The sequence below is a fragment of the Thunnus maccoyii genome, chromosome 23 (assembly GCF_910596095.1).
Source record: "Thunnus maccoyii chromosome 23, fThuMac1.1, whole genome shotgun sequence".
Classification (NCBI taxonomy): Eukaryota; Metazoa; Chordata; class Actinopteri; order Scombriformes; family Scombridae; genus Thunnus; species Thunnus maccoyii.
In genome coordinates this window covers 3709669-3733593 of record NC_056555.1, presented here as the reverse complement: position 1 = coordinate 3733593, position 23925 = coordinate 3709669, and the positions used below count along the sequence as shown (strand labels likewise).

Genomic DNA, 23925 nt, shown 5'->3' with positions numbered 1-23925 from the left:
AAGGCAAAAAGGCTGGTGGAATATCGGCATATAAAGGTAAATTCACATTGTTATAGTATCCGAGGAGGGTTGAATGGAGGGCAACTGGACTTGGTTGTAGATACTTGGTTGTAGATGCGATGCCCCACCTACAATATTGCCCTTTCATCCCTTCCCAGGAGATTTAACAACCACTCACATTTGGCCTCATGGGAGAACTCCAACGACTGTCATTTACACCTGGCCTCAGATGACTCCAACGACTCTAACGACTGTCGTTATAGAAGCCAGGAGCACTAATGAACCAAGTGGTATCAATGACCTTGGAACTCCTCGCCAGTCAGTTAGAACTGAAGAAGCCCCTTGGATGAGAGGCGAAACTTCTTCAAGTATCTACAACCAAGTCCAGTTGCCCTCAAATCAACCTTCCTTGGATAACCACAACCTGGATGACTGAGAATGTTTACAGACATTCTTATAGTAAATCTCATCCAATATTTTCATGGCACATGATATGACATTCTAATGTTAGCATGACTGGATAGTGCAAATTAAAACTATTAACCTACATTATTTCATCATCAAAGAGTTCGCCAAAGCGTGCACTGCTACGTCCTGCAAAGCCACGCCCATCCGGGCGAAATACCAAGTTTTTAGGGAGTGCCCTGTTTTCACCCAAAAAGGGGCGGGGGCATGACACAAGGGCAAAGTACCTGGATGCGCTGCTCTCATCTATACCATGGATGTATTATAAGAGCTGGATACTGGACCGAAAATGGTGCCCATTCAGGCCAATAAGAATTGCCCAGGGGTAAGTGGCCCACTGAATATGTGCAATAATGTTTCTCTCGCTGGCCCCACCCACGAGTTCCCACCTGGCCCATAGACTTTACATTGTGGTGACTTCACTGATTTTGAAATCGCTTTTCTCAGCTCGAGGAAAGTTTTACAAATAGAAACCCCCCATGGATCAAAATTTTATCATAGAAAGAGTCATAATTGACCTTGTTTGCACTTTGAGGTGTCTAATCAACAGTTTTACAGACGTCTCTTTTACAGTGGTGGTCTACAAGGAAAATGCATTTTGGGCCGGAATTGTCCGCTGCAATAGCATAAGTGGCCACTGGGAAAAATTGGATGGAAGGCTGAGTGTCGGAGGCCTATCCAGCTCTTATAATACATCCATGATCTATACTCAACACTCACGTTGTGATTACTATATCCTCAACTACACGGCCATGAATGGGAATTCATAAACCCCACAAAGCCAAACTGGAGTTATGTTGTCCTTTTTGGAATAAATTAAGCCCTTTGATTAAATTTAAAAGTTTATTAGCTTAATTGCATTTTCTATTTAGTGTAGAAATCAACAAATCGATTGAATTATTAGTTGTTTTTTTCATTATTTACAGTTTTTTATTCTAAGCAAAGATTCCTTACAGCTGCACCAAAATTTATTTAAAAAATCCAAAATTTTAAACACTATATAGGCACCTATATCAAATATTACATATATTACTTTATTTTATTTATGTTTTATTTTATTTTTTGGTGTACTGGTTTTTTGCATTCTTTTTGCTTACATTATATTTGGTTATGTAAAAAAAACCCAAAATAAAATAAAACATAAAGGGGAAAAAACACTATTTACATTTTTAGGGAGGAAAAACCCTCATAATAAATCATTAATCAAACACCAGTAGCCATTGGTTGCTAACAGTGGCTAAAAGAGTTGCTATCAAATGACTGGATATTTTGATATTTAATGTTTTAGTTGGTATTCATTATTCAATATCCTTATTCTTTCTTCTAAATAAATGACAGCCGTGTGTGAGTAGACCTTAGCCTGGTAGTTTTGGATATTTCATCGTAATTATCTTTCATTTCATCTGAGATTCATACATTTATCAATCACTCATGTAAGCAGTATGTATTCCTAAGCTTTAAGCTGTAAAATTAACCAGTTTCCTTTCTGTAGTGCCAAGAAAATGCCATGTGTGTAACAATATAATATTCTTCACTGAAGTTAGGGTGCATTAATAAAGCACTCACCATACACAAGACTCCATGTTTAACCACAAAAGTAGCCTACTGTTTAGTATGCTGGCACTGTTCATGTACCATCTTTTGTCATTTTAAAGATCATCATACTTTATCTTTACTGAGTAGAGATGAACTTCTATGTCATTTTATTCCAGATACAGTATGTCATTGCACAGCTTAGGCTTTTTGGCCTCACAGCGTTTACCTACTATACACCTGCCTGGACTCCCACACAGAACAAGTCCTGATCAAACACACACATCTAGCACCGTCCACACTCAACTGCCTCACACAGGTTCCTGCAGAGCAAAGGTTCAAATGGTCAGTTCACAACCTGACACACTGACTCATTGATATCATCTGGACAGGAGAGTCCATTCAGCCTTGTTATTACACTTATGTCACTTTCAGGTTAGACCGCACACTGTAGACCTGATAACTTCCTGCTGGTTATCAAGCTATTATTCCACAAATTGGATCCTTTGTACCATAAGGCAATAAATCTACTTATCAAATTAAAATTCCGCTACACCTTTGCAATGTTGCTACAAACCAAAGGTCTTAACTTGTATGACAGGTGTAAAAATTTTATAAACCTATTCAAGCTCAGTCCAAGCCTTAATAAAGAAAAATAACTATTTATGGCAACATGAAGCACTAATAAATATCAAATAAATCACAGTGTACATGAACCCTTACAACATACCAAGATCCAGAACTAGTACGTGCACATGGTCATTTCTTCACATGATTGTTGAATGTGTATTCGAGAAGAAACAAAGGATCCAAGGAGAAACCAGGGGAGCAGCTGTGATTTATTTGTGTACAGAACAAAACAGCTTCAACAACATCAAAAAAAGACTAACAGTAAGAGCACTGGTGGTGGATGTTGCTCAGGGAGGGGTGTGTGGGGGGGGTGCAGGGGGGGTTGTGGTTCCATCTCTGCTGCTGGCCCGAGAGATCAAACCGCTGTTCTTCTCATCACAACGGACCGCTTTGGCACGAGGGTCCGTTCCTTTCTTACACCTCCCTTTCCATTCTGATTTAAAAAGTGCTGGTTTCTCTTGGTTCATTCCCTCGCTGCTGCTGCAATCATTCAATCACGCAGCACAAAATCGATAGATATTCAACAGGTCACGAGAGTGTGTGGTGCGCATTTAACTGTCAAACAAAAGTCATCCTGGAAGGCAAACAGGGAACATACCAAAAATCTCTTAACATTCTGGAAAATAATTTACTTTGTGTCACCACAGGGAACACAGTGGGTGAAATCACTGCTAGATGACTTTTGCACAGACGAGGTGCCAATGCTGGAGAGTTCCTGAACTACATCTCTACTATGGGAAGAGGAGAAGTGTCTCCAATTAAAACTATAATTCAATGGTCTGTTGAATTAAGAGACCATTCCTGACATGCTGTAGGATTCACCATGATTGTATAATTGATAAAAGTTCCTTGTGATTGTTGCTAAGGAAATAACTCTCAAATGAAAATGGGTGAAAGAGTGTTTGTAAAAAGGTTTTCCAACACTGGCACCTCGACTTCAAACTGTGTGTATCAAAGGAGGGTTTGGGGGGTCAGGCACATTTCCCCAGGACATAGGACCCATGCTAGTGTTACACTCTACAACAAGTTACAGGTGACAAATGACAAGACGATCTCCCTTTTCACATCACAGCCTCTGCTGGAGTACTGAATACTGGGGGCAGTGGAGTGATGACATTACAGGAAGCGAATTCCCGCTCCAAACTGGACTCCATCACATATCCTATGAGAGGAAGGAGGGAAAAAAAGGAAGAGAAATTAAAAATCATCCTAGAATGATTGCTAATTTTAACAAAGCAATGTCACACTAAACCTAAATCACAGGAGGGTGTGGACGTGTGGTCTGTTGTACTTGTGACCAGGCTAGTACAACTAGCGAAGTAAGCTGAATACCAATACATTGTGAGGTGCTGTACCTGACAGGATTATTAGCCTGGATGTAGTGACACACCTCTCAAAAACGTATATATTTTTTTGGTGAAGATTGATGCAGAGACAAAATTGATGAGTGTTAAAAACACACTACAATCATGAGTGTAGTTGAGTAGTAGTCCATGGCTCCTACCTGTCTCCACTCTGAACTCCCATGGGCACGCAGTAGTTGAGTTCCAGTCTTGCGATGTTTCCCAGGCGCAGCACAATGCCCGCTCCGTATGACCAGCGAATACACTCAGCTAACTTCTGAAGGTGCGCCCGGGGACCATCACCTGCACACACACACACACACACAACACTGATCATGTCACACCACAACTAGGACACTGTCTCATTTCTATACCTAATACAGGCTCTCTTACTGGATCCCTGCTGACTATTAAAATGAAAGCTTTTTCCACCAGTCTGTCTTGAGATCTCTATCTAGTAATATTTTTGAGTCCACCCACCATAGTTGAGGTTGCACAGGTTGCCAGCGTTGAGGAAGAAATGTGTTCTGAAAAGGTCTCCGAAGCCCCCCTTCCCTGGTCGGAAGGGCAGTGGGGTGTAGAGGTGCAGACCGCCTGCCCAGTATGCCTCTCCACCCAGATAGTCACCTAGAACATAGCGAGGCCATTCAACCAAGACACAGCACACACATTAGATTCATGTTACATACATACAGCTCCTTATACACTGCTGTTCATTCTTGCACTTTTGAAGTGTTGATAATGTATATTTTTTGCTGTAAGTATACTCTAACTGAGGATAACCACAGTCTTCATTTGTCTCAATTTGAGGAATATCAGAATATTGTTGTTTTGCATCTTAAGGCGGTGAAACCCTGATATATTGAGCAATCTTTGACAGTGAAACACCTACTTCAGTGTAAGTTGTTATGCTTGGCAGACAGTGAGAACAGGTTTTACCTTCACTCTGTGGCCCGATGCTGTACATCCCGAATCCTCGTACACTAGTGGGACCTCCGAGGTAAAACCTGGACAAAACACATAAATATCACTGAATCATCCACTCAGAGTGCAGTTTATCTCCTAATCACATATCTACCATTTGAAACAAGTGAGGTGATTGGCTTGACATTTAAGGCTAAAAATACAACTTAAAGGAAAAAAATTAAAAATTGAGTCCTGTTTAATTCTAATCTTGATATTCAATGAGATGCTTTTTATTTTTTTAATGGATGTTTTGCAGTTTGAGATCATTCTCATCATAAAGAGCCAGTTTGATTCTAATTAGCAGTGCCCTGTTGAGGTCTCCACCAACAGTCAGTGATGTGTCAAAGCCAGATGACTCTTGGATGAATCAGACGAACCTGTCAGCGATACAGGACGGCTGTCCTCCGATGGGATAAAGCATCCCGCCCCACAGAGATGCAGACAAGACCTGAGAGGACACAAATGTTTCCTTAAAACACACAAAACCTCACATAGAAAATATTCAGTATATCATAAGAATACCAAAATAACTATTTCGTAATGCTTTGTCGCCCCCTGGTGTTTACTAAAGGTCCACATTTATCAGCACAGGTAATTTTGGTTTATGCTGCAGCTGCTATAGGAAAGTCCTGCTGAATATGTTTGGAGTGACTTATTTGTGTCTTACTGAGTCCCAGAAGAGCCGTCTGTTGACCTGCAGCTCAAAATCCTCTTTCAAGAAGCTGGCATCTCCTCCTGTGTACCCGGCCAGCTCCTGCAGAGCAAACACACACCTCAGTTTCACGTATATATCACTGCACTGAACAAGGAGAATACGTCCAGTTGTTTAAAAAGCCTGACAGATATGAAACGTCTTTTTTTGATAAAGAGAGAAAACAGGTAAAAATGCGTTACTCCCTGATTTTGTTATGGTTTCCAGTGTCAACCGCAAAACTCTACATATCCTACCAGCTCAACCCTGATGTTTCAAAACATAACGGTGAACTGTGGTCATCAGCAGTGAGCTTTCAGATCCATGATATATGATAAATGATATATGACAAATGATATAAAACAGAGAAAGTCCTCATATTTCAAGGAGGCGGAACCGGCAAATTCCAGCATTTCTACTCTGGAAATTGAATCAAATTATTATTCAATTATCAAATTAGATCCCAATTCATTTGTGTCGATCCTCCAATAGATAACCGTTTCAGCTCCAGATGTCATTCAGCTTCTAAAAGCAGCTGAACTTGTTCTCCTCTTGAGGCTTATCTACACTGCACTTTCTTATCCTCTGAACACATCATTTATTTATTATTATTATTATTGTTGTGCATGTATATGGACATACAGTACATATGCAAACTTACCTGGTTGATCCGCAGTAAGGCACCTCTGCTGGGGAAGATGGCAGAATTCCTTGAATCGATCGACACGGTGTGCTGCAAACCAAAACCAACATAAACATTTCCTGAATAGAGAACACATACGCTGTAGGTTTACTAGTAGTACAAGGCTTCAGAATGTACCGAGAGGGCAGATTTCAGCGAGTGTCCGCTCTCCTCTCGCACGGCGAAGGAAGCGCTGCGTGCCAGACAGCCCAGCTCCCTCCATACACCCTCCCACTTCAGCGTGTGGCTGGTCATCCCGAGAGGAAACTGCGGGAGGAGAGGAAGTAAATCAACTACCTTTAGCTGCTGGATGTGTGTTTGTGATGTCTGTCAGTGTATTTCTCTATGATCATACTGTATATCTTGTTTGTGCTATATGTTAGTTGCACACAAGCACACATGACTGCACTCTTACGTTTAGTTCTGCAGACAAGCCTCTGTCGGTCTCTTTTAAGGAGCTCCATGGGAACTGGCCGGTGACTTTGTACATGTTTAGGGTGAGGCTGAAACAAGAGGACAAACAAATAAAGAAAAACTCTTCCATGGTGGCACAATCAAGCTACTACACAAAACAGTTTTTATGAAATAGTTTTGTAAAATTTTTAAATGGTTTAGAGTTTTCTGCCTGAATGAACACAGGTTTTGTCAAAAAATGATATGCTTAAATGATAACGCTTTGAGGAAGTCATATTTTACACTGTAGCTCTGTTTCTTAAGCCGATATTTATTTTCATTCTGGTAAATTGTCAGCATGAAAAGTCCTGCTGAATGAACTATTAGCACTTCCTGTTTGCACTGTGAGCGTGGATGTACAGACGACTGTTACTGGATTACTTTGATGCTGAAGAAAAAATCTGATGATTTTAAGGCAACATCTGCAATTATGAGGATCAGATATATCTGTGTGTAAGCTACGCTGAATCTAACAAGATGTGGATCATATCCGTGAGTTCACATTTGACTGACTAATGAGAAGAACATCTTATCTTACTGATGCAAATTGCCTCCAGCGGGTGCAAAGGGTTAAAGTTGCAGCAGCTGTTACTCTATGTGACAGTTTACGATGGATCTGTGTTGCTGACAGTGTTCTGTTCGTACTTGCGTTCAAAGTGTCCGGGCTGGGGCTTGAAGAAGGACAGGCCGTAGGACGTCTCCTTCGTCCCGTAGGAGAACTGGAAGGTGAGTTTCTCAGCTCGACCCAGAGTGTTGGGCAGCTTCACACCCAGCACCTGAGAGACAGGAAAGAGGGTCACACACACACACTCTGATAGCTGATAACATTTTGTGGTCATTTAGGTTGATATTTGTTGTTGTTCAGTTGTTAATAACTGTGATGATGATGGTTTCAAACTGTCTGTATTCACTGGAGGACCTGAGAACTGATTAGTTCAACTGTGATGCTTCCCTGTGAGATGACTCAAGTGAAAAGGGGTTAAAAACAACAAAACTAATTTTCAGAAAAAGCACAAAAGGTCAGATATTTAAAGATAACTTTGCATTACGCTAAAAAACGCTTTCTTGAATGCTAGTTAGAATTTTGTTGGTACTTGATAAACCTCACAGGTAACCAATGCACTGATGCTCCACTCCAAGCCTAAACCAAAGAGACTGACATGAGTCATGTGGAAGTGTCTGTTGTCTCACCATGCTTCCTTCATTATTGCCGACCATGGTGTTGTAGCTTCCTGTCAGCCTCTTTATCTCTGTCACCTCAAAAGTTACATCCAGACCATTGGGTAAGGCATCCACACCTGAGGACAGAGGAAATAATTAGAGTAAAGAAAGTTTGTTACTTCACATCACTGTCAGCTGGGCAAACAACCATTTCATCCATAGAAATACACCATACAGTCCCTTTTAAAAAGAAAGAAATTCCCACAACTGATAGAAATACAAATACTGATCCTGGGCACTGACAGACAGATGAATTCAAGAGCTAAAGATGCATGTTTAAATGTTCCTCAGAAGTTGTTTTTGCCAAATTTTCACATTTGAGTTCAGAGACTAGAGTGTGATTTGTATGCGTCGTGGCTCTTTGTAGGAAGCAGTGAATCAGTTACCTTCAGATGTATCGATAAGCACCTCCACATCTTTAAAAATCCCCAGGCGGAGCAGCCTCTGTCTGGCGACGTGAGCCTTTTTCATCACCTGTGATCACAGAGCTCTGCACTTAGTGAAACTTCAACTTCATGCAAAAATGAAAAGAATCCTTCAGAACGTAAAGTCTTGCCTGTGAGTCATGTCATAAATACGTACATCGATGAGGTTTTTGGCGTGGAAAACGTCAGAGATCTCATAGCCCAGCAGATCCTCTTTAGTTCTCCCCAGACCCTGGATGTTGACGTGTTGGACGATCACCTGTAGTCAAAGATATTTTATGTGGATTCATTCTACATCACCGTCATCGAAAATGGATTTGACTTTACCACAGCTGACACTGCTTTTGTCCAGCTGCAGGTGTTTCCTTGACTAAGAAGTTTAAAAAAAAGTCTCTTTTTTGCACTTGAATGCTATGTTTCAATTGAAAGGACAGTTACAGGCTATTTAGTACAAAATTCACTCTTTTTTGTTATTATCCTCCTGCAGCAGCTCAACAGGGAAAAAATCTCTTTCCCTTTGAAGAACAAAGAGAGAATTTTGTACTCAAAAGACTGAAACTTTGGACAGTATCATTTTGATTTGAATAATTTGGAGAAAGATCATCTTAAGAAAGATAAGCATTACATTATTTTAACGGCTACGATGACTAACTCCTCGGGACTACTACTAATTTATTCAACTCACATCTTTGTTTTCCAGGATCTCCTGCTTGGCCTCCTGCTCTGGCTCTGGAGCATCCACAAAGTCATCGGGGTTGACGCCCAAGTCTCGGCCGTGCATTGGGAGAGGATCTAGACTCTGCACCGAGGACAGGTACAACACTTTATAATACTTGAATCACTCGCAGGCGATGAAACATAACACTCTTGCAATTAATTCTACGTCTTTGTGAAGCAGTTTTCTGTCCAGAGAGGAGTTGGGTCCACTCAGTACTCATTCCTGAGGCTGTGCTTTGTGTTGGTCTGTATTTATTTATGTTATAAGGTGAGGCAAGATAAGATAATTGTTCCTCCTGTTCACACTAGCTATTAAAAAGTCCCCTTCAAATGTGCTTTCAATGTAAGTGATGAAGCTTCATATTATTATTCATATTATATATTTTTTAAATGCATTTTTGCACAGAAGGACAGAGGATTTTGGCCCCCATCATTTACTTTGTAACTGCATTATGAAAGAATCTTCTAATGGTCAGTATGAACAGGAGGAATCATTACAGAAAGAAAAACCTGTTGCAATGTTCATTTGGGCTCCTGACTGTGGTTTTAAGACAGACTCGAAAATTTGAGAACGCAGTCCAATACAACGGCAAAAGCTATGTAAGGCAACTGTCTGTAAGAGAGAGGGCAGGAAAGTCAATGGGTGGGGCTTTAAATAAGCGTGTCTGATGTCCTACGACCAGTGAATGTCACTGTACAGTCTGTTCAGATGAGTAGGAACTTTGAATAACGAAGACAGTTGACTTGTCGTATACGGTACATAACAATACTTATATAAGGATATGGAACTAGATATATTCTGGGATTTACGGTAATTGAAGCGTAGTGAAACAGTATTGCCGGAGAGTGCAATGATTTTCTAAAATTATTACGCTGTTCTGGGTTAATAAAATGGCTTCTCATATCTCTCTTCTTTGTAAATACCACCTGAAAGCACCATCAGTGTCCCAGTTACCGCCACAATATGTAAACCGAAGAACTGTATGGATAATATAACGTTAATTCATTTTGACAATACCTCCCAGCCTGTAACACTGCAGGCTTCAGCACAGGCTGGCGGGGAGGTCATGGCAAATAAATAATTGGAAAGGAGCAGCTGTCAGGAAGAAACGAGGTTTACCTTAGCATGGACAGTCCCCATGGTGACTACCCGCTTCTAAAAGCCTCTTAAGTCGGTACTCGCTGCTCTGCGCGCAGGTGAAAACTGATAAATGACAGCGGCTACTTTCTCCAGTACCAAACCCCCTTCAAGAGAGACGCCATGACAGTTGGTGAGGTTTCGTGTTGTGTTCGAGTGCTCCTCGTAATGTAGACGACTATAACTTTAACTAAGGTCTTTCTTCTCCATCTCGTTATTTATAATTCAGAATGCAATTTTCATGTTGTTCACATATGACAGTTCCTACATATCTAATGTCCTTGGGTCACCTGTTCATGACATTTTGGCTTGAAATGATGAAAAATGCAGGGCTATTGTACTTAATTGTGTTCATTTAATCTTACAATTTAACCAACACATAGCAGAAAAACGTCGCAAAACGGGAGGGCGGGCGGCAGCAGGGTAGCAGGCCATCATACAGGTGTGGATACATGGGGCAAATTTGGGGTAACTACTGTCATTCTACAATAGTTAATGCTAAAAAGTCCAAAGGCCCTGTCGCTCCTCTGAAGGAGCTCCATAGATATGATGCTAGGCCTGTAAAAACACAGAGTGGCCACAGTTGCACAGATACAATGTTGCAGTCATAGAGTACCGGGAGTTGTTAAATGTTACAACGTAGCAAATAAGTGGCGCCAAAAAGCGGAAAGGAACGAAAGTCATTGCTAACCATGAAAAACCTTTTGCGCTTGAAGGCAACGCTCGGTCTTCTTCTTCTTTGCGTTTTTTTGGCGCATTACAATACTAACTTATAGATGCATACCGCCACCAATCGTACCGGAGTATGTAGAACAGGATCAAGTTTACATTAGTTTATAATAATAAAATACAATAAGTATATACGACATAATATTATATTCTATTGAGCAATCCGGTGTTTTTATCAATAAATTTGTTACCCCCCTCTGTGTTTCCCACACTTTATCTCTATTCTCCAGGTGACTGCACATTTGCTGTTCGAGCCCTCAGACTGGAACGCCCTGCATGAGGAGATCAGGCACGTTAAATCGGTGCCACATTTTAAATCAATCCTCAAAACACACTTGTATGAAGCTAATTTTAATTCTTGATTCCTATGCTTTTATTTCTGTTCTCATTTTTACTTAATTACTTTTTGTCTATTTGCTTTATTAATTTTTTGTTTTTACATTCATATTTGAAATTGCCCCTGTAATGCTTTGTTAACTGACAATTTTGCTTTTTTCCCCATGATTTTCATTATTTTACTCAATTTCATGTTTGTACATCACTTTATAACTCTGTTTTTGAAAATCGCTATATATTATATTATTATAATCCCACTCACTGAACTGAAACTCCACCGAACATTCAGTTCAGCTTGCTAGCTAGTGAACTGAGAATGGTCGTTCACGAAGGATAAGCCAGTGACTGTCTATCACTCAGGACTCACATTCACATTCATGAGTGAATGAATTACTGGACATGCAACGTTCCCTCACAGTGAAAGGATCTGAGACAGTCTCAGCCACCCATTTTTTTCATATTGCAGGTTTCACAACGCATTGTAAACTATGAAAGGTGGTGAGATTTTCAAAAAATTCAGTGACTGTCAAACATAACCTAGCTCATTTTAAATTCATTCAAAATTTAATGAGTAGACGCAGCAATTTTATTTATGCACTCCAATACTATCCTATGTGTCATATTGTGTCACAATTTGGTTTCAGGCATGCATCACAACAATGAAACCATTCCATAAACTCTATAAACAAACACTGAAGGTTCTGGATAAAACTTAAGTCACTTTCAAGGACACACACCAGATTTAAGACCAGTTAATTGGGGACGGCTTGTGCAACTGAAGACAAAATCCGTGCCCCCAGTTGGTAAAATGCTGATTTTTAGATCAGTGGTTAAGGTTAGGGTTAGGGTAAGTCTCCAGGAAATTAATCTTAGTCTATGTAAATACCCCAAAAGTGACTTAAGTAAACCTGTGTATGTGTGTGTGTGTGTGTGTGTGTGTGTGTGTGTGTGTGTGTGTGTGTGTGTGTGTGTGTGTGTGTGTGTATTAATCTAGATAATGTCATATATTTGGATTGCAGTCCAAGATCAGTGCTGCTGAATTTATTTTGCTGTCTTGAACACACCCTGCAAACAAATCATGTTCGCTCACGACTGACTGAAAAATGAACGGATCATTTCAGGAAATGATTCAGTTCAGTTCGTTCACCCAAAAGATCCGTTCTTTTGAACGAATTGTTCGTGAACGACAAAACAAACAAAGCAGAGGCTGGCGGTTTCTGGGAAATAAACACTTGTCAATTGCAGTTTCAACAGAATGAATGTTTAGTAGGTTCCCAGCCAGCCTCGGGCCCGCCTGTAAGCATTCTTGAGTGCTGTAGACTGTAGAAGGTATTAAAATGTCATCAGTAAAGTTGTAACTAGACATAGCCATAGGGTCTGATTAAAAAATGAAGTTTTTGCATATGTGAGTATTTTGAATGGCAGACATAATGAGCTAACCTCAATAAAAGCACTGTATTCACTGATACCCACATAGAGTTACTCAGAATGAGATTTTGAAACCTCCAGGCTCCTTGGTTTTGCTCCAGAGGCCAACAATGAGGAATAGTGGTTCAATTTAACTGTTAGTTTATTAAAAGAACTTTGCAAGTAAAACCACAAAAGTCATTTTTATTTAGATGGTTTTTGATATTTGATTTGAATGAATAGTTGGGGAACCTTTGACAAAGCCTGATTAACCAATAGGCGCTGGGGCAAAAATGACATGTCGACCCCTATTGGGTCAGTGTCTGATAATTAAATGTATTTAATTATCTAAGATTGTGCACAATGCTTTAACAATGTAGTGACACAGTGAGGGATTTACACTAACCAAGCACTTCATTAGGAACACCTGTGCAATCTAATGCAATCCAATACAACAGCTCTGCCGTAAATTCTACATTTATGAAGCTTATACATTTTCAGTTTTTGTTGACATTGTCAGAAAGGTGATAATTCTACTTTATGTTCATTATTAAGGTTGCAGTGGGTGGTGGTGGTGGTGTACTGGAGTACATTATATTGAGTGTTCCTAATATTTTGCCCCCCATGTATGCTAATGGAGTGGACAAAATATTAGAAACCCTTTTCACTTTAATACACTCCAAGTAGAATTATCACCTCCCTGACAATGTCAACAAAAGCTGAAAATGTAGAAGCTTCATAAAAGTAGAATTTATGGCAGAGCTGTTGTATTGGATTGCATTAGATTGCACCAGTGTTCCTAATAAAGTGCTCATTTTGTGTATATGTGGAGGAAAAAACAGATGTTTTCTAGAAAATGGCAGAAATGTATCACCTTTGCCGCAAAGAATAAGGACACTGTCATATCTCAATCTGGATAAATCTGAGGACAATATGGACATAAAGTCAGTAGACCAAGAAATTGCTTTGTTCACCACCCAATCTCAGTGTGTTAGCATGCTGCATCTAATAGGAAGCTTCAGCATCCAAATGAGTCAAATCAAGTAGATATCTCTAAATGTTAGAGTCTTTTTAGTGCCAAAGTCCTTCTTTTTGTTACTATATTTCCACCGCAGCTCAACAGAGAAACACTGTCCGAGGAAACACAAAGAGGGAATTTGATGCTAAAAACGGCAGATATCCACTTGATATGACTAACTCAGACTGCTGAAGCCTCATATAAGCTTTTCATCAACTTTTAAATGTATTTTGGCACAAGATGACTGTGTGGACACACTGTAGATTTTGGCCTCCATCACTTACACTGAAAGCACATTTAAAGTGGATCTTTTAGTAGCCAGTATGAACAGGAGGAATGATTACATTTCAGTTTTTATTGTGTTTTTGTGGTGCATATTACATAACAAATTTGCAATCAGTCTAATCACCACAAACTATTTGCAACACAAACAATCTGAGGCTGCGGGCTCTGGGCCAGTTGCCCACTTTGTTCAATCAGTAATCCACTCTTAACCATTTATGCCACTAGGTGTCAGTATTTCGTTAATCCTTAAAACCTCCTTAGACTTTCAGTAGCCTCTCAAGGCTGAGAAAGACAGCATATTTAGAGATCCTTAGTTGGATACAAAATCTACTTGTGACCCCTCATCAAGCACTGGTTATGAGCAATTTAGCCAACTGACATTGAAGGATTTTCCACTAGTTACTGAATATTTAACAAGAAATATTTAAAAAAGAAAAAAAAAAGAAAAGAAAAAAAGCAAGAACAAGAAAATTTTTTTTCTTCCTTTCTTGCCCTTAGTTCATTCTGTACACTGCTCCCTATAATAGGAATTAGAGTTTTTATTTTTGTCATGGATTTTGGGGTTTGGGGAACCCTGAGTACCATCATCATGACTCTCAGTAGGCCCACATGCTCTCTCTCTTTCTCTCTCTCTCTCTCTCTCTCTCTCTCTCTCTCTCTCTCTCTCTCTCTCTCTCTCTTTCTCTCTCTCTCTCTCCTTTCTACCGGCACAAACAAGCCAATCAGAGGGCTCGGATTGCTCCACTCTCCCCTGCTGTTCCCTCTCTCTCTCTCTCTCTCTCTCTCTCTCTCTCTCTCCCTCTCCCTCCCTGCCGCTGCCAGTCTACCAAAAAGCGGTCCTCCTCCTCTCGTGTCAGAGACACACACACATACACACACACACAGTCCAAACCCCCAGAAAAGCCCTGCTGAATCCTCACACCGTCTGTCAGCATGGGGAGCGCTTGTTTTTCCCGGGACGTTTGTTTGTTTATCCTCCTCATAAATACTTGCAGGGTGATGGGGAATGTCGGACTCGCAGGTAAGAGCTCCCCTTTCCTCTCTGTCTTGTTTTATTGTCAAACATTCAGTGTACTTTTTGGTGGCTTCAGTTTAACCGGGTTAAAGGGGGGAAACCAGTGAAACATGACTGACAAACTAATATTATCACTGGATATTATTAGAGATGAAAATCATAAGGGGACTTTAAACTTGTGCCGCAACACCACATGCACACTGCAAGTTCCTATAATAATATTAGAGACTACTTCATGGCATTTTTTATCTACTGTGATATTGTAAAAACCTCGTGATGTTTGCAGAAATACAATGAATGGCACTGCAAACTCATATTTGCGCACTTAAATTCCTTTAGGGATATTTTCCGGTGTCATAAAACATTATTTGACAGTAAAATTGGTAATTTCTTAAAGCGAACGTGATTGCTTATAAGCCAAAGTCTTGGCAGAAACTCAGTTTCACTTGCCATTTTCCTCTGAAAGGCATTCTTGATGCGCAAATGAATTTTCAGCCGTTTACCAGCCTCCCTGACTTCACTGGAACTTGTGTTTCTTGCGCGCAAAGGTCAATTTCAATCGGAAACCGCAGCTTGATCTCTTGGTCAAGCGCTCATTTGCTCTCATTTAGAGTGAGAGGAATGCCTGTTTTAATCTTTCACTTCATATGTGAGTCTGGGAGTGATGCAAATGATTTACTTAGGGTGGTTTTAGAAGCGGAGTCCGCTAGAGAGCATCTTGCCTCTGGGTTTAGTGGCCGGTCCGGAGCTGGATGAGGAGGAGGGAGGTGGAGGGTGTGTGTGTGTGTGTGTGTGTGTGTGTGTGTGTGTGTGTGTGTGTGTGCGTCCGTGTGTGCGCGCGCGCGCGTATGTGTGTGTGTATGTAAATGTGGGTGGGAGAGGGGCCGTCAAAGTCCCAGGAGGAGCAGGCAGGCAGCAGGGGCCCAATATTGACCGGCGAGCAGCAGCAGCAGCAGCAGCAGCGCATTGTTCAGCCTCCCACTGCTGTGAATGGGTGAGGAGTCAATATTGAGACAGTGAGCCACCATGCAGCCGGGGCTTTGTCAAAACCAGGAGGACTCAGGTTTATACAGAGAGGAGGAGGGAAGCTTGAAGAGCTGGGGTGTCCCCTCTTGCAGCATTTCACAATCAAAAATCACATAAAACACTTCAGAAACTTAAACTTGTTGCTTCTTTTGCTCTCTAGCTCTCGCCTTTGCTCCAATAAAACACTCACTGACTTTTTTTGAACAGAAAAATATTTATTATAAATTCCATTTTATCATTTATTTATTGCCTTTATACAGCGGAGCTGGGCGGAGGGCCAGGCAGAGAGCAGGGCTGGACCGCAGGCTGCTTACAGACGGGTTGTCTAACATACACACAGGCTATTTATACTCTGATGGAGGAGCTCTGTGCTGATGCTCAATGACAGATTTACCAAGAGAAACCAAAACATCTTTATGTCTGTCTCTGCCCCCCCTTGCCCCTCCCCTCTGTGTGTGTGTACACTCTGTAATGAGTTGGCCCTCTGCCCTGGGATTCAGGCTCAGATGTGACCAGCTCCTCTATCAATAACCTGATCAATCAGGGAGCCGTTAAACTCTCTGTTCCCTTGTTGTCTGGTGCTGCACCTTGACTCTACAGCTCTCTCTCACTGTCATACAAAAGGGCTTGTGATTCTATCTGACACATTTGGCAAAGATGTCCTAAGATATGATTGATGTGAAAAAGACAATTCAGTTCCATTAAAGCTGGACATGGTAACTCTGCATCAGGGGCGATTCCAGGATTTTTTAAATGAGGTGGTACAGGGAAGACCAAGAACCAGTCAGAGGGGCCCATGGAAAATCAAAAAATTCTATCAGAAATAAATACAGCATTGAAAAATTGGCTTAGAAAACATTTTAGGCGCGATTTTCAGGCTCTTGTGCAGTGTCCTAAGCTCTAATACAGGTGGTATTATATGAAAAGTGGCACTGCCTGAAAATCGTTTTGCACGGAAAAGCTGATTTGCACGGATAGGACAACACAATTTTGTTCTACTAAATAAAAAACATCACATAGGCATTCATTATTCATTTAACTTGTACACAGTGCAATGTGTGTATTGAAAATACACACATTGCACTGTGTGTGTCCTTTTCCTCTCCAAAATCCTTGGTGCTTGGTGCAGCTCCTCAGATCATCTATGTTTGACTCGTCGATCTCTGCAAATTAAAAAGGTGACTTCTAAAAAGCTGTTGCTGTTGGGATGAAGTGCTTGAACGCCTCTCATTATGTTGCAGTTGGACTTGGAGGAGCGTCTCTGTAACTCCCCAATCAGAGAGTCAAGGATTGGATAGAAGATGTTCTTTCGAAAACCATCCTTGTCATCTTGGTCAGTCCAACGCTCACAAACAGTGGATGTCACTACAGATCGCTCTAGTCTAGAGATGGTCTTCCATTGCCTTTTTTTTCACCCTTTCAATGCTGATATTGCATTTTTGAGCTGTGTCTAAGACCACTCTCCATAGCTCATCAAAAAAGGATTCCTCTCTGTAATTCTGAGTCCTGAGGTGCTTCAATAAGCTCAACAGTTCTCGCTAGGTCTAGTGACGGTGACTGAAGCATATCTGATAGAAGCTTGGTATCACCCAGCACTTTGCGGAATGTTGCTAGAAGCCCAATGAAAGGTAAGTCAGTTTGACAAGTAGGCCCCTTGGCTCCACTGACCTGTCCCCACTTCTCTCATCAGCAATATCTTCAAGGACGCAAAGTGCCTGCATGCCAATCTTAGGTTGCCAAGCTTCTAAAGCTCTCTAGGCTGACCTCCATACATTTCTCGCTGAGCTTCTCGCCATTTATGGTGAATGTATGAGCCCGACATGAAGATGTATAGCTTCTCTAGTACAGAAAGGAAACATGCCGCTTCAAGTACTGACTTGACAGTATCAACTAGAACTAAGTTCAGACAATGTGCGTTGCAGTGTACATAGAATGCACGTTTTGCCACTGCCTTTATGCGTGCAGAAACACCTGCATGTTTTTCGCTCATTATGGATGCTCTGTCATATCCCTGGCCTACAAGACTGGTTTTGTATTCCAGCCCATAGCTCTTTAGACAATCGATGATCTTCTCTATTAGGCCTGCAGCATCTAAACTATCAGCTTTTTGAAAATGTAAAAAACTCTCATGTACTGACCCCTTATAATAATATCTCAGGACGACTGAAATTTGTTCTTTTTTCATGACCTTAGTTTCATCAGCTAGAACACTGAACGCTTCACTTTCTTTGACCTCTAGGATGATATTATGCCATCTCCACCAAACAATCAAGGATTTCTTTTTTTGTGGTATTGTGTATTTAGCATTTCCGCTGGACATTTTTTTCTTCACTGTTGGGATATGTTTTGCTATTTGTCCAATATGGCCAGAAAGTTCCCACTATTCTCTGACTCCTCTGACTCACAATGGCCTCTTTGGGGAATATTTTGTGTAGCAGTAAGCAGGAGAACATTTGCCACAGTTTTTATATTGTCCCGATTCTCTTTCACTCTTTTTTGGTACTCTTTATCCATTGATTGCAACAAAGATGTGTTACTCTCAGCTTCCCTTTTGCATTCAGACCATGCCAACATGGCATTTCCATGGTGCTCTGATTTGGAATGTATTGCAAACCCACTATCCTTATATAGTGCTTTTTCCAGTTTGCAAAACCAGAGAGTGAAGCGAAGGCAGACTGAGGGGCAGAGGGGAGTGAAAAATTTTCTGCAATCCAAAACAATGGGCAGAGTTCTGACTTTGTGAATATTCTATCCATATTCTTTATACCATGTAGAATTAATTGCTCTCCTCTTGTTACCTTGTCCTTGCTGTACTCAAGGGAACATTTTCAAGTTAGGCTGCATGGGACCCACCGCTCTAGATTGTGAAATATCTAAAAGTATAAATACACCAAAAATTACTCCTGTTATTTCATCATCACCAGTGTTCATAGTGAAATGGTCTAAACACTGAAAGATGACATTTGTCAATATACCTTGAGGTCCAACTGGGATAGCAAATTCTGATCCAGATGGGATTGGGTGGTGCTCTCTGTCACTGTCACCCTCGGAATCTGAACAACTTCTGCTGCGAAGCCTGCTCTGAGACCGGTCCTCTTCTCCCTCAGAAGTTTGGTGGGAGCTTTCATCACTGGGTATATCTAAAACAATCAATTACCATGGTTAATATGTTTATCTGGGAAGTGGTATCTTGTGACCTGGTTGTGAAAAGGAAGAAAATGCATAACAGGTTCATGTTCTGACTTTCACCTGTTGCTGCTGATACTGTAGATGGCTGCTGGTGTAGCCCTCGCTGGCCCACTCAGGCTGGCTCTGACCTGTGCTGGCAGGTCTGTGGCTGCTAGTTTGTTGTCCCTGACTGGTGGAAGGTTGTGTTTGACTCTGCCCCCCTTTCATTCTTTATTTTTCCCACTAAATTCTCCCTAAAAAATGAATACAAACCATTAAGTCACTAACGTAGCCATTAAAATACACAAAGCTACATTTGATTGCTATGGTCTGGTCTGATTAAAGGCAGAATCATTCAATTGTGAAGCCCTTTTTGGATATGCAAATAGAACGAATACCTTGTATTACTCAAGAGCTTAATTTCTCCCACCACACTCCAAAATACCGTTGTTTTGTTCCAATACAAACGTAACGGTATACACCATTCTACAGCTTAAAATTCCTAATGTCATTGGATCAAATCGCTAAGTTAACATTCTCAAACCCCACATTTCAGTGTTTACCACTTTATCGCAGCCTATGTAGGAAAAGGGATTGTGCCTTTAATCTTTAAAATAACAGGATGAACTGATAAAGTAATATTTGTCTATTTTATGTTGTGGTGCACTGCTGCTGAATAACACGGGAAAGTCATACTTATAAGTTACGTTAGCTAAGCTAACTAACTACCCACAAAATATTATAATGGGACACCTGGAATCTTTTGAAGCTGTTATACCTGCGCGGATCGTCTTTACTAGGGCAATCGAGGCTTCAGTAGCCTTCCACTGTCGGTAGGCTACATCACTCACTGCTGTTGCTGTTCACCTATGCATATTATCGCAGCAGAGAACAACAAGATCCCAGTCCACATATTTCAAAATATATAATTGAGTGTGCACATACCATGAACAGAGACATGGTGTTGTTAATATAATCAAGTTGTCTCAAGTCTTTCCTCCTGTTTGATGGTTGTGGAAAATGTGTTACTGTGATTTCGCATCACAAATCAAGCAGCTATTGACAGCGCTCTGATCCAATGATATGGGGCATTGTCACAGTACTCTAGCCCAAGGGCATTGGGGTAGCGCCGGGGGGGCCAATCATTTCCAGGGGAGGGGGGCACCCCATGCCACCCCTTTAAACACACTCCTGCTCTCAGGACTCCTGCAGTCACAGGAAAGATTTGACCTCCAAATTCAACTTATTTTAAAGCTGCCGGAGAAACTTCGTAAGCCTCATTACATCATCAGTGTTATTGTGTCCACCTGACAAACAGAAACATGAATTATTTTGGTCTCCTCTAGGTGTAAAAAAAGAAGAATGAAATCAATGAAATAAATGTGAGTGTGGACCTATTATCATGTGTTTCTATGTGCAACTGATATTTTGTGATGTGAATTGCTATACTCAGAAGTCAGTTAAATGACACACAAATGAGCCAGTCTGTTACCTCTGAAAAGGGCAATATACATGCTTTCAGACAGTTAGCAATTGCTGCTGCCACCTCCATGGTTTTCACTGTAGACATGATGGCAGCCATGCCACTCTTGTGAACGAGGATGGCAATTCACCACTGCGGTTGGAGTTTATGATGGTTTAACTGTTTCAACTTGCCACCATGCCTCACCATGTGACCATGGAAACCATAGAAACTACAAAGAGGGAAACAATACAGGAGCTATTTTTATTGGTATTCGAGTTTCCTGCATTATACACCTTTTCACTAGCAGGGAACACGCAGATCAACGAAGAGAAACAGTATCAGAGGGACCTCAGCTTCAAAATTTGATAATCCAGTGTAGAACAATAAACAATGCTTTTGATACCTTGCAAGGCAGCTGTATTCACAAGATCACGTGAGAATCCATCTTGTCAGGTTTCAAGTTATGTGCTTGTGTCTGAACCACTGGTGGTTCAGACCAATCAGCATCCTATGAGGATTCTTGCATGATCGCGATCTCGCAAATCCAGCTGCCTTGCAAGGTAAGTAAGACAGTGATAGATGGTGATAGATGGTGATAAACAGATGGTTCATCCAATCACCTGCCAAGTATTTTTTGAAAGGTGGTTCTGTGTAACAAACCATCTGGTGCGTCAGGTTATATGATACTAACCTGGTCAGCAAAATGTACTATATTATTAATTTCATTTTGCTAACCATTTCCTCTGTTAGCCACAACCTGCTCTATTTAGCTGCATGATGAGACTATAATAGGTGGATAGCAGCAGCCTGTGATGTATGGTAGTGAGTATCAGAGGTAGAGGGGAGTTGCTAGTGGTGGAGTGGCGCCATGCTACCACAGATTCAAGCTGGAGTTATGCTCCTCCAAAGATACACATGAAGGGTTCTACAAACCTATGCAGAGAAGGTTGTCATGAGTAACCATAGGTTGCAGAAGTGTACTTCCAAAATCTCAACTGAGTATTGTGCCTACCTGTGTGTCAAGTGGGATTGATTTGGTGATTCAACTCCTATAAGGAGGCTGGTTTTAAACGGAGATGAAAAGAAACATAAACATACTACATACAAGTATAAAACAAACAGCCACACGAATGTATGAGTGACCCCACTCCATGTTTGCCTACTCGCAGTCTGGAGAAGCATAATTCCAGCTTCAAAATGCTGAACATCAATGTAGCTGTGTGGCAACTGCCACAGCAGCGCTTGCTGTCAGAAAACGTTGGTGCAAGTGTAAATGCATAGAGTTTGCAGTGCAATCAGAATGCATTTGGAGTGGTCAAACTCTGTTCACGGGGGCCATGGGACGGACAGGGGTAACAAAGCTAACACTGGTGCCTGCAAGCTTCGCCAAAAGTAATTTTAACCTACTCTAGTTTAGCTCAAGTTATTATTTTTATTTGTCAGGGACCATGTACAAAAAACTTTGATCTCATACAAGGAGAAGAGATGCTTTGTACCACACTTAACCACTATGACATGGTCATACCCAACATCAAGGCTTGTTGAATGATCAGTGACTTTGGTTACATCTGGTTTATTTGGATGTTGATATTTGTACAGATGCAGATGAGTGTGCAGAGGGTTCGGATGATTGCCACATTGACGCCCTCTGCCAGAACACGGCCAAGTCCTACAACTGCATCTGCAAACCAGGCTACAAGGGAGACGGCAAGCACTGCGAGGGTGAGTCCCTGTCCTTCATCCATTTCTTCAGGCTTCTTTTCCTTCATCATACTTCACATACTTACTCACACTTCAAATGCATCCAAATCCAGGTGAAAAGACACCCAGGACCCCCTGGGAATCAATCAATAAGGCCACATTTTGAGGTGTTCATGGACATTTGTGACTTTATACAGTGGATGCAAAGTCAATGAACATCACAAGTTGAGTTTTTGCTAAGACGGAAGTTTCATGCACCTCCACCAACAATCTATTGAACCAATAGATTGGTGTTGGACCAGTCAGTGATTTATGGTTTCAGATAGGTGTTGAGATGATGACTTGCAACGTCATCAGACTCAAGTCCTCAGTATACTTCAAACAAAGTGCTTGTCAGATGTGCCAACAGTGGCTGAAACACCCTTTTCGTGGTGAGGCTGCAGTGGCTATTCAAAACAGAGAATCTGACAATCACGCCCACCTTCGTAGGCCAGGTCCTTCATACACCTAATTCACTTTTCATTTGCACAACTGAGCACAACACTATGGATGCCTTTGAGGAGAGACTGTCTAGAAGTGGGCACCCTTATCTCCATTTATGTGATTCTTCAAGAATACAAAGACATGCAAAAGACACAGAGTTCTTGAAGACAGGAGCCAGGAGGAGGCTATAATGGCAGGCTTTTTGACCCACTTTCGAGTGTGTCTACTTGGCACATGTATAAATACTTTTGCCTTTAGACATGGTTAGATGACACTTAGTACGACCTACATTAGTTTGCATGAAGCATACTTTGATTTTCTGAACAACTACATACAGTAGGTATAAATCAAGCATGATTCAGCAGCTACTTGTTGTATTTGTCTGACTCAAATTTGCTGAGATAGATTTCATGGATAGTTTCAGCTCAGTACCCCCAGGAATTCCGTCCATATTGGGCGATTCTGCAGTGTACCACTTTAAATATAATGCCAACATCCGGTACCATTGCAGCAAGTTTGCATTCCATCTACTGTCTGTCTACTGTCATTAAATATTGGATTTGAATTTTTAAACTGTAACCACAAGTTTCCTAACCCGCACCTAATGTTTTAGTTGTGCAACCCCAACCCTATCCCTAACTAGAATGACAATGGCTTATTTGCCACAGCTATGATCCTCACCTAACCTTAACTATGTCTTAACTACACTGCAGATGGGAAGTGACCGGGGATAGCCGAGGGAGTGGTGCTGTTAGGTGTAAAGAAGGAAGGTGTGTAGGAAGAGTTCTTATTGATGTTCCAAGGAATACCTGTCAATCACACCCAAGGAGAGGTCCCAGTAACCATCACAGACATCTTGCATAGCTGTATGCCCTAACACAAATGTGTCTTATTTCTATCTGTGTAGCAACACAGAAGCAGTTTCCCCTCAGCTATAATTATACATAAGCAGGAGAGATGATGTCTGGTAAGAACTTCAGTACATCTCAGCCAGATCTAGACTGAACCTGAATTGATCTGAGCACAAG

General features: G+C 41.2%; 2 protein-coding genes across 5 annotated transcripts in view; one reads left to right on the top strand and one right to left on the bottom strand.

Moving 5' to 3' along the window:
- Window positions 1–2819: 2819 nt before the first annotated feature.
- Window positions 2820–11040, bottom strand: samm50l (sorting and assembly machinery component 50 homolog, like). 3 transcript variants are annotated; one of them, XM_042404005.1, is made up of 15 exons: window positions 10956–11040; window positions 9095–9208; window positions 8567–8668; window positions 8371–8458; window positions 7955–8061; window positions 7409–7539; window positions 6726–6813; window positions 6449–6577; window positions 6290–6361; window positions 5605–5691; window positions 5315–5385; window positions 4911–4978; window positions 4452–4598; window positions 4133–4274; window positions 2820–3790 (listed from the first exon to the last, which is right to left on the bottom strand). In XM_042404005.1, the coding sequence occupies exons 1-15, from the start codon at window positions 10956–10958 to the stop codon at window positions 3745–3747; spliced, it is 1395 nt and encodes a 464-aa protein (XP_042259939.1). In that variant the 5' UTR covers window positions 10959–11040; the 3' UTR covers window positions 2820–3744. The 3 variants fall into 3 exon arrangements, with proteins under 3 accessions (XP_042259939.1, XP_042259940.1, XP_042259938.1); XM_042404006.1 differs by having other exon boundaries at window positions 10966–11013; XM_042404004.1 differs by lacking the exon at window positions 10956–11040 and adding an exon at window positions 10247–10429.
- A 3864-nt stretch (window positions 11041–14904) lies between these two features.
- scube1 (signal peptide, CUB domain, EGF-like 1) overlaps window positions 14905–23925 on the top strand; it is a 124544-nt gene continuing 115523 nt past the window's right edge. For both annotated transcript variants that reach the window (XM_042403394.1, XM_042403393.1), the window contains exons 1-2: window positions 14905–15060; window positions 22313–22435. In XM_042403394.1, coding sequence (XP_042259328.1) covers window positions 14973–15060; window positions 22313–22435 — 211 coding nt within the window. In that variant the 5' untranslated portion in view covers window positions 14905–14972. The remainder of the gene's footprint in view (window positions 15061–22312; window positions 22436–23925) is intronic.

What these genes read in the sequence shown, in the direction of transcription:
- samm50l (XM_042404004.1), bottom strand. Translation starts at nt 10,267, where the DNA reads ATGGGGACTGTCCATGCTAAG. An exon ending in ACGCCAAAAACCTCATCGAT is followed by an intron (nt 8,459 to 8,566) that starts GTACGTATTTAT and finishes CTGTGATCACAG; the next exon opens with GTGATGAAAAAGGCTCACGT. An exon ending in CCTGTGCAACCTCAACTATG is followed by an intron (nt 4,275 to 4,451) that starts GTGGGTGGACTC and finishes GTGTGTGTGCAG; the next exon opens with GTGATGGTCCCCGGGCGCAC.